Source organism: Sciurus carolinensis, unplaced genomic scaffold (genome assembly GCF_902686445.1).
Source record: "Sciurus carolinensis unplaced genomic scaffold, mSciCar1.2, whole genome shotgun sequence".
Classification (NCBI taxonomy): Eukaryota; Metazoa; Chordata; class Mammalia; order Rodentia; family Sciuridae; genus Sciurus; species Sciurus carolinensis.
The window spans coordinates 42709-53666 of record NW_025920555.1 but is presented as its reverse complement, the minus strand read 5'-3'; the positions used below and the strand labels follow the sequence as shown (position 1 = coordinate 53666).

The 10958-nt window shown below is 35.9% G+C and overlaps 1 protein-coding gene across 1 annotated transcript; it reads left to right on the top strand.

The window, feature by feature from the left end:
• Positions 1-10001: 10001 nt before the first annotated feature.
• LOC124975841 (E3 ubiquitin-protein ligase RNF4-like) lies at positions 10002-10568 on the top strand. Its single transcript, XM_047538347.1, has one exon. It carries the CDS (start codon positions 10002-10004, stop codon positions 10566-10568), a length of 567 nt encoding a protein of 188 aa, XP_047394303.1.
• Positions 10569-10958: the final 390 nt, after the last annotated feature.

The following is a 10958-nucleotide window of genomic DNA, read 5'->3' as shown; positions in this document are numbered from 1 at the left end:
ATATATTTAATACCAATTGGCACAAGATACATTTTAATTCCATGCAATTTGTCCTTTACTATTTTGCTATTTTTGTTTATGCCACTTTTTAATTTTGTATAGTGACAAATTAGAGATATACAAAATTTAGTTGAACTACATCCAATATTTAATTATGTATCTCTGAAGGGAAAAAGATCTGTAGCTCTTATATGAACCTACAAAAATCAGTTTTAAATACTTCATAATTGTTATTACAATCATAGCTTCATTTATTGACAACATTGCTTTAATTGCCTATGCAGTTGTATTTTTGCTGTATTTTACACTGCAGAATTTGCATATTCATTATTTTAAGCTCCTGTGAAGAGAAACCAGAGTATGAATGGCTTAATAAGTCATTTCATAACCAATTGCTTCAGTGGTATCACAAAGAAAATATGAATGATTTAAATGGAACCTAAAATATCTTTTAAAATTTTTCTGCTTAGTTTTCTTAGGTCATTATTTATTCATTAGTTAAATATATTTAGCACCTACATTTTGCCATGATTTTTTCTCTGCAATAGGGGAAACAGCAACAGTGAAAAAGCAAATAGTAATCATCACATTCACAGACTTTCCATCTGAAACAGGAAATGAAACATATAGGAAATAAATAAGAAGTATATTTTGTGTCCAGTGGTTATACTTGAAACAATAAACATAAAACTGAAATAGAGTTCCAAAGGGAGGAGATGGTGAAGTTTAAAACAAAATCATTAGAATGTCCCATTAAAAGCAGACTGAGCAGAAAACCCAAGGGGTTCAGGGAACAAGCCTGTGCTTACTGGAAGAAACAACATGCAAAGACTTGCAAGAGTAAGCCTATTTTGCACAAGAAGGATCATGGTAAGGACTTTGATGTTTTCTTCACAGAGAATAGAATCCTATGGAAGGGTTTCAAGGGATAAGAGACATAATCTAACTTACATATCTAAAGACAGTAATAGGGCCAAGGACAAGAAGGCAAATTATGAAGTGATTGTTATAATCCAGAAATAGATGTTCCCTTGAGGCAGAGCTGGGGAAGTGTGGAAGTGATGAGATGTAAGATTTTGAATGCATTTTGCAGATAAGCAAGAATTTTCTCATGAAAAAAGTTTCGTGAGAGATGAGTTACAGAGGACTCCAAATTTCTTACCTGAACTGAAGGATGGTGTTGCGGTGTTGCCATTTGCTGAACATTAGATAGGAAACAATGATGTAAGAGAAAGTTTGGACAGAGAAAAATCAAAAGTTTACGTTTAATCTGATTTGTATCATGGTTTCTGTTAGTCATCCAAGTGTTAGTATCCAGGATATCTGAGCTGATATCCAGCAAAAGGTCTGATACTCAGTTACAATTTTAGTCATTAGCATTTAGGAAAATGTTCAAAGGCATGAGACAGCATGATACTAACAAGATTGTGAGTGGCAGAGAAGGGAAGAGAATCAAGGACTGAGCTCTGGAGCAATCTGATGTTGAAGAGTTGAGGGACAACCAGCAAGAGAGATTGAGTAAAAACAGCTGCTACTATAAACTAGAAAAAAAAAAGCTATGTGCTGGTGCAGAGCAGAAAATATTTCAAGAGGAGTAATCAAGTATATTCAAATATTACTGGAAAATAAGTAGTTTGAAGAGAAAAAGTTAATATTAGATATAGCAATATAGAGGTTGACCTTGATATATACAGTTTCAGTGGAGTAGAAGAGGGAAAATTATAATGAAAAGGAACAAAATACTAATTCATGTTGTAACGTGGATGTACTTTGAACACTTTATGCTAATTTAAAAAGTTAGACTCCCAAATTCACTTAGTGTTTCCATTATATGCAATGCCCAGAAGTAGACAAATCCATAGTGACAAAAATAAATTAGTAGCTACCAGGGTCTGAAAGAAAGGAGAGAATGGAAAATGGGTTAATCAGCTTTTTGTCACTTTAAGAAAATACATGAGAAAAATCAACTTAAGGGAAAGATTCATATTGGCTCAGGGTTTCAGTTTGTAGTTGGTTGGCTCCATTACTATAGTTCTGGGATGTGGCCAAGCATAATGGTGGAGAACTCATCTTGGTGGCCAGGAAGTAGAGAGAGAAAGAACAATAAAGAAGCCAGAGATAAGTGTAGTCCTCAAAGTCACCCCCCAAAAACCCTTTCCTTAACTATGTCTCACACCTACAGTTTCTACTACCTCCCAGTAATCCTCTAAGTTATGAATTCACTAATGAATACATCCATTGATGTGGTTAGAGCCCTTATGATCCAATCACCCAAAGTCCCATATCTGAATATTGCTGGTTTGTAAACCTAGTCTCCAACATATGAGCCAGATCCAGACCATAATGGAGAGTGACTACTAACAAGTATGAGAATGTGCTTTATGGTTATGAAAATGTTTTGGGATTAGATGGTGGTGATGATTACATAACACCCTAGGTTCAATCACCTGTACCAAACACATGACAAAAAGTGAAATGGTCAAAATATTGAATTTTATATAGTATGAATTTTGCCTTAAAATATTCATTGGGATATGTTCAAGACAGTAGAGAAAAATTGGAGAACAAAGAATAAATAGTGCTATGGGAAATTAGTTGAAGGTTTTTGGTTTAATAATAGAAGGTTTTCTTGAGATAAAATTTTGACTTTGGGTGTTGAAAGAAATTATCTCACAGAGAAATTGTACATGTTGATGTAGATGAGAAGGAAGCAAATTGCTGGAATGAATCCTTCAATAAGCAAGTGGAGATGCAATTTTGTACAGATGAAAAGTGTGACCCCAAAGGAAGCACAAACTGGTATTGTACAGAAAAGGAACATGGACAGCATGACAGGACAAGGTATGGAATCTGGGGAGATTTCTTCTAGTTTTTACCATTTTCCCAGTGAAATATACAGCAAGATGAAGAGCTGAGAATAATGGTAACATAGGAATCACTGGAATTTTAAAGAAGGAATAGAAAGTTGTAAATAGATTTCTAGGAATTGAGGAAAAGGGAAGAACTGGGATTGGTAGGATCCAATGGAGTGAGTGGTCATGGGAATGAAGCCATCAGTCAGGTTCATCATGGGCCTTTCTTCCCACCCATGTGGCAGATACAGGCTGGTCTCAGTGCAGGGTTGTATTTTCTAGAGATTTTGCCAGGAGAGTATGTGAAACCATGGAAAGGGCCAGTAAATGAATTCTTGTCTAACATCTGTAATAAAAGAATAAGAAAGTGATAGTGGTTGAAAGGAATTGAAATTGTAGGTCCTGGTGCTGTCAAAGTGCAGTTGTATGCTTACATACATGCATACATTCTACAAAATGCATCATTATACAATTTCATCATTGTGCAAGCATCATGGATCATACTTATATTGCCTAAGATGTCCATTGCATCATTGGGAGATATAAACTTATAGGTCCACTGTCCTATATATTGTCTGTCATTGATTGAAATGTTTTTATGCAGCACACAACTGTATTGTTAGAGTTGAGATACTAAAAGGAATGAGCTAGAAATAAGATAAGGAAACATCATCATTAGTGGTGATAATAATCAATTAGAGAAGTGGTGGCAGGTCATCTTTCATCCAAGTTCTCCTTTGAAATCATAAGTAAGAAGTCGAGAAACTGGGAATTAAAGTGGAAGTGAATATTGAAATGAATAAAGTGAGTTAAAAACCCAAATCTTCAGGGATTGAGAGATAATGCACCAAAGTTTGAGATGACTCCAACAAACTGGTTCAGTAAGGGGTGCCCTTTGATATTAAGAGTCAAACCTTTTGATATTTAGGGGGGTGAAAGCAAGAATTGTCTGGAAGTAGCAATAGGAACAAGAAGGACGTCAAGTCCCCACTCATGTCCTTTTCAAGTCCACAACCCAAAAAATGCAGGCACGACTTTAAGAAGACATCAGAGAAGGTAGTTGCAAGGCAGATCTAGCTTCCAGTTAGAGGACACCATCTATTATATCAGACACATGAACAATTATAATAACAAGCTCTTAGTTTCGAAATTAAGTCAGGTCAGCTACTTTTGTTTGGGACTTGCCAGTCACCACAGAGTTCTGATTGAAATACAGAGGTATCCACACGGTTGTTCTATTCTCCTCACGTGTGTGTGTGTGTGTGTGTGTGTGTGTGTGTGTGTAAAGGAAGGCTGCCTATGGAATGATGATGCCATAACAGAGAGGAGTTCAGTGGAGAGTGCATAGTAGAAGGTTAGCATTTTAAGAAACATGAGCATCTCTGGGTTCCTGCACTCACATCTTGTTATTCTTTAAATTTAACAGATGAAATTTTATCATACAAAGAAGCATTGAATACTGAGCAGGAAACACATCATTCAGATAGGAGTCTCTGCAGATATGATTATAAACATATGAAGGATTGAAAAGTATGTGTTAAACTGAGATGCCCATCTTGTAGGTGTTGATAGAATTCATTGGACTGAGAAAGTCATATAAATATGCACATGTTGGTCTTTGTTGACTTAATGTCCTAGTTGCATCTGCACTCAATTGGTGTTGGTGGTTTATAAAAACAGTGAAAAACACTAGTAAATTTATTGAAGGTGATTTTGTAAAAAAAAAAAAAAAACCACTAAAACCCTCTTGAAATTACACACAATATTTCTCCTTTAAAATTCTGATGTAAGCTGGGTGTAGTAATCCCTGTGACTTGGGGGTTGAGGTGGGAGGATTGCAAGTTCAAAGACAGTCTCAGAAATTCAGAGAGGCCCTTAGCAACTTAGTGAAACCTTATCTCATAATAAAGCAAAAGAAAAAATAGACTGGGGAAGTGGATGAGTGGTTAAATGCCCTGGGTTAAGTCCTGGTACACGCCCCCAAAAAATCCAATGCAATTATGAATAATACATAATTTAAACTGATTCTATAAAGTTGGTAAGATCAGTATTATGTCATTTAAAAAATTGAAACCAAAGTGATGATAGAATAAAAACTAGGAATGTCCTTTATTCTATGTAAATAGTTCTCATGGGAAAGGATGTTCATCTGGATTAACTGAAGACCTTTGATAAATAGGGTTTCTGGTGCACTCTAAGCTTGTCAGATCAAATTTCCAGATTGAGTGTGTGTGTGTGTGTGTGTGTGTCTGTGCAAATCTGAGTTAATTAATACATAACCCTGGTTGAGCAGTCACTCTGTGGTTTAGTCAACTTTTTTACTGCTCTGACTAAAAGGGTCTGGCCAGCAGAATTATAGAGGAGAAAAGGTTTATTTGGGTGCTCACAGTTTCATAGTTCCTCATCCATAGAAGGCCTGCTCCATTCCTCAGGGCTCCAGGTGAGACTGAACTTCATGGTGGAAGAGTGTGGCAGAGGGAAGCAGCTCACACCATCAGGAGGTAGAGAGACTCCACTCTCCAAATACAAACATATACCCTAAAGCCATGTCCCAATTCCAATCTCCTTCAGCCACACCCTACCACTTCAATTAATTCCATCTGGGAATAATCCACTGATTGGGTTAAGAATCTTACAAGCCAATTATTTCACCTCTGAACCTTCCTGCATTGTCTGCATGTGAACTTCTGGGGACACCTCACATACAAACCATAACACTCTGGTAAACTATAATAGTTCAATAAAATCTTTGTCTTTCCTCTGCCGTGTGTCAGCCCTATGGATGTGACTTTGACATGTGTGACTGGACAGCAGAAGCATCTGCTGGGCAAATTTCTTGGATGTGCACAAAAGCAACTTCATAGCAATAGAATCTGCACCTCAGCAGAATCTTATTAGTAATGATGAAGGTAGTAAATAAAACATGATATATTTTATGTCTAAGTTTAGAATTTGGCCTTATTGTAACTAGTGATTACACATTAAAGTGGGGCCTTGATGATCATTGTATATTTCATTGGAAATATCTTATGCCATAGCTATTGAAAGTGAAAAAAAATCATATTTCAGATGCTGTGAAAAAAAGTATATTAAACATCTTTGTAGGCAAATTTGTTATTTTCTTATTGTCAGGAGATATTGGATTTTATAAGAACAGAAAAAATATTAAGATTCTATTTATTTTGAGGCAGGGTCTCACTAAGTTGCTAAGAGTCTCACAGTCTCTGAGGCTGACTTTGAATTTGAGAGTTTCCTTCCTCAACCTCTGAGTTACTGGGATCAGTTCATTTTTATTAAGTCTATTTACTGACTTTTTATCACTGCATTTCTGTCAATGAGTTTCTTCTTATTGAAATTTGTATTTTATGTTTACTTTTCTCCCCATTGTCATTTTTGGGGGGTGAGAGGGCCGTGTTATTATTCTTCTATGTTTATTTTTTATCAATGTTTTGCAAACTTTATATAATCTTACTATTAAGTCTTTTCTTAATTTTAATACTTATCTTTAATATTAAATTTTATTACCCAAACATAAAGTATTATATTTATGTGGGGTTTTCTTTAACTATGATAAAGAACTTGACACAATTTAACTACCCTTTTACCCTTTTCTGGTTTTGAGTTATAGTTGAGCATTTTCAGAAGAATTTCAAGTCAGCAAGTTAATTTTTTTGTTTATAATCATTACCACTGTGTATTTTCTTGTTTCCTTCCTTCACTACTGCTTTTTATTCTAATGTAATTTTGGAAGGCTGAGGATCAAACCCAGGCCTCCTGCAGATGGGCAAGTGCTCAACAGCTGAGTCACATCCCAGATACTGTTATTGCTTTTCAAATTTCCTATCGTCACTCTTGGCTCTTTTATTTTACTTTATTTTATTTTTTATTAATTGTTCTTTCACTTAGAAAACATCTATAGTGATGAACTCCCTTAGTATTTATAAATGTAAGATTTTTAAATTGGTTACTCTTAGGTAAGAAATTATCTGGTCAGACAATTTTAGAATGAAATATTTTCCTTCTAAGTTCCTGTTGATTTCCCTCTCTATCCCAAGAGTTACTGTTGTCATTGAGAAGTCTGAGTCCACTTAGTCTATTTCAATTTAAAACAGATTGTTTACAATGTCTTTTTTGGTGTTTGAAATTTTTACTGTGGTGAACGCAGGTGTTTTTAATTATTTCAGTGCTCATTACATGATTTCATCACTTCAGGAAAGTGTCTGTTATTCTATTCAAGTGATCCTCACTGCTTCTCTTTTTCTTCTTCAGTTCCTAATTGTTTTGTCTTAAACTACAAAGATGTTTTTAAACTTGAAAGGTAAAAAAATAAAAAGAGAATAAATTCTGGGAGAAAAAGGAGGAATTCTTGAGTCAGAAAGAACTCCTTTTGACATTTAAAAGAAAATGATAGTGATTTGGTGGTTTATCACAGATTTTTTTTAAAAAAAGATATTGAGGACAGGGATAGTGACACATGCATATAATTCCAGAGGCTTGGGAGACTGAGGTAGGAGGATTGCTAGTTCAAAGTCAGTCTGAGCAATTTATGAAACTCTGAGCAACTTCTGTCTCCAAATAAAAAATAAAACAGGCTGGGATGGGGCTCAGTGGTTAAGTGTGCCTGGCTCAATCCCCAGAACCAATACAAACAAACAACTTAAAAAAGAATGTTGAATTTCAATATTGAAGTTGTCATCCAATTTTTATTTTAAGAATTAGGAAATAGTTCATTAAATCACATATGAAAATAAACACCTGTTATTTGTAATTTATATAATGATTTTTAAACATCACATACTCTTATATAAACATTTTAATCCTGGTTTGAAATCTTAAGAAATGCCACATTTTGTTCAGCAGGAAGCAGTTGTTTTCCTAAACTGTTTCTCTTCCCTCTGTTTTTCAGGTTATTTTGTGTTTGTAGGGGCCACACTTGCTTTTACTCTTAGCCATTTAGACAGCAGGGCTTTTTTAAACAGTTCTCTGTGTCACTGCTTGGGCAAGAGCTGTCACTGAATACTTTTGCTGCATGGAAAACAGTGTCCTGAGAGTGGGACTGTAGCATAATGAGGTAAGAAGCAGCTAGTACTTATTTCAAATTCATTGAATAAGTAAAATATCTACTCCTGGCACCTAACTTGTGCTTCTATTTCTCATTTCTGTGTAGGTTGTAGGCTTTAAGTACACATTGTCTTGACAATACTTCTTAAAAGAATGTTTAAAATGCCAGTTTATAGAATACTATTATGTACAAAAGTTAATGTAATAATTTGCAAAATATCATTTTATAAACTTAAAATTCATGAAAGTATAGTTAGCCTAGTAAAAAGAGATATCTGGGATTCTGTATTGTTAGCTCTGCACTGAAGCTCTGAATTGGCTTTTTTGGATTATAGATCTATATATTTAGAAGTATAAATATAATTAGAAGTAAGTTATTTGTTTTGGTATAAGTAGATATGTTCAAGGACTGATAGTTACTGATAAAATACAGACAAATGAGTCATTTGGATTAAAAAAGTTTCACAATGTGGAGACAAGGTTGAAGTGATTATACTAATGTATAAACAAATTCAGGCTCTTTTAATCTAACTTTAACTGGTTAGGAAGCAACCCCTATAAGTGTGAAAATACATGAAACACTTGTGGGGAATTCTGTTATGAAGAATAATGAATTTATAGAGAATAAACAAGACATGGGGTAAATAACAGTCATTCTACAAATAGGAAATATTTGGCCATAATTGCAGGACTTCTGACTGTTGAGGAAAGACAGGAAAACACCCAAGCGAGTTTCCTCTGATTTAGAAGACTTGGAGTTAATGCAATTGAAACTTACTAATGAGCCAGATTCATTTTTCAACAAAAGTTTATTCATTGTCTGTGCTCATTCATTACACTAACAACATGTTAGTAGCATTTTCTTCTGCTCTCTTTTGTTCTGAATTTTGGCATGTCATCATAATTAATCCTCAAATATCAAAATGCTTATTGACAAAATATTTGAACATTCAGTACCTTTTCTTTGCCTCTTCTTCTGCTTTTCATACCACTTCCATATAACTGATCTTCTTTCTTGCCTTCTCAGGGATACTCATAGAGTACTAAGACATAAAGTTGAACCAGAAGTCTTGCTAGATAGCACCATACATTCATTATGAAACACAATGACTACCATTCTGTGTATTCTATGACATTTTTGGAGTGGTAGTTGCAACCAATTGTCATGCATTTATTGGATCCATTTTAATCATTTAGGCCAGGTGTGTGGGGAGGGGATGGAAGGGAACAACACCTACCTACCCTTTCTGAAGCATTACAAACTTTTCATATAAAGGGGAATAATTTCATAGAAATTAAACAATCCTCCCTAAAGCCACAAATTAAACTTTATCTGGATATGTTATATCATTCATGCCTCAATAATCTTTCTGATATTGCCATCTCCCATGAGAATTATGCACCATGATCAATTTTTTATAATTTCTAATTTAGTCCTTCAACAAAGGTATAGTGAAAAAATCTAGAATAATTCTGTAGAGTTTAAATTATAAAGATGCTTTAAAATATATGATCCTATGATACTGCTTTTCACAAGACAAGTAATTAATATTTGCTTATATGCCAAATGAGTTATTACCTCAAATTTAAGTCAAAATATATGTTCTAATTTGAAGAATTTTAATCAAATCTGAACATCAGTGATTGGTATTTAAATTTTCAATATATGTACATAGTAGAGTTATGTATTGAAAATGAACAATATTATTGTTCTGGTGATTTTGGAGCTATACAAGAAAAGATTGAAAACAAATTGTCTTCAGATGCCATATCATATAATAGAGTTACCAAGATATTTGTGCCTCATATAGTAAGGAAAGAAATTCAACAGCATCTGATCGTGTGTTAATCAGAACCAACTGGGTGTACAATTTAGAATATTGATGCAGAGTGTGTTGGGGGTGGCCCCTGCCGGACCAGCACAGCCCCGTGACAGGACTCGAAGATACTGAAATCTGCCTGGCTCCAAATTCTTTGTAAGCCAGAGGATGAGAAACCAGAAGGCATGAAAGGTTGAAAATATTCCACTTCACTGCAAACCTGGGTAGAGATCACTTTCCTTTCTGTAGGTTGGAGCCAAGGAGCACAATGAGTACAAGAAAGTGCCGTGGTGGAACAGTAAGTTCTAGACAAGCCCAGAAGCAAACTCAGGAAGCAGCCTCCACCCCTGAGATTTCCTTGGAAGAAGAACTCATAGAACTTGTGGAAACTGCTGGAGATGAAATTGTGGACCTCACCTGTGAATCTTTAGAGCCCATCGTCATTGACCTGACTCACAATGACTCTGTTGTGATTGTTGATGAAAGGAGGAGGCCAAGGAGGAACACAAGGAGACTGTGCCAAGACCATGCTGACAGCTGCATAGTGAGCAGTGATGATGAGGAGTTGTCCAGGGACAGAGATGTGTATGTGACCACCCACACTCCCAGAAACTCCAGGGACGAGGGGGTCACAGGACTCAGGCCTTCTGGTACTGTCAGTTGTCCCATCTGCATGGACGGATACTCAGAGATTGTGCAGAATGGACGTCTCATTGTCTCTACAGAGTGTGGCCACTTCTTCTGTAGCCAGTGCCCCCATGATTCCCTTAAGAATGCTAACATTTGCCCAACTTGTAGGAAAAAGATCAACCACAAACGATACCACCCCATTTAATATGAAGTGTCAGAGCTGCTCAGGAGAGATGGATGAACAGACAGCCCAGCTTGGTTCCCCACATGGTATCTGCCTCCAATTTCCTGAGCTCAAAAAGACTGTTTCAAAACCAACATCTGATATGTAAACTTCTCTTTCATTTCCCCCCCTTAGATCCTTTTGTAATCTCATTTGATGCTCTGGAGCTGGACCAGGGCCCTCCCCATCTGACTCTGATCTCTGCTCCTCTGGGGCCGTTTCATCTCAGAGTAGGAGAAAGAGAGTCAGGACACATTGTTGAAAATTGTGGTTCCAGCCTTTCTGGGCCTACATTTGCCAAGAAGTTTCCCTGTTTGGAAAGCTTGCCCCATTTCTCCCAGTCACACAACCTTCCCAGGCACCTGTCAGTTG

Coding starts and splice junctions, on each gene's coding strand:
- LOC124975841 (XM_047538347.1), top strand. CDS start 10,002: ATGAGTACAAGAAAGTGCCGTGGTGGAACAGTAAGTTCTAGACAAGCC.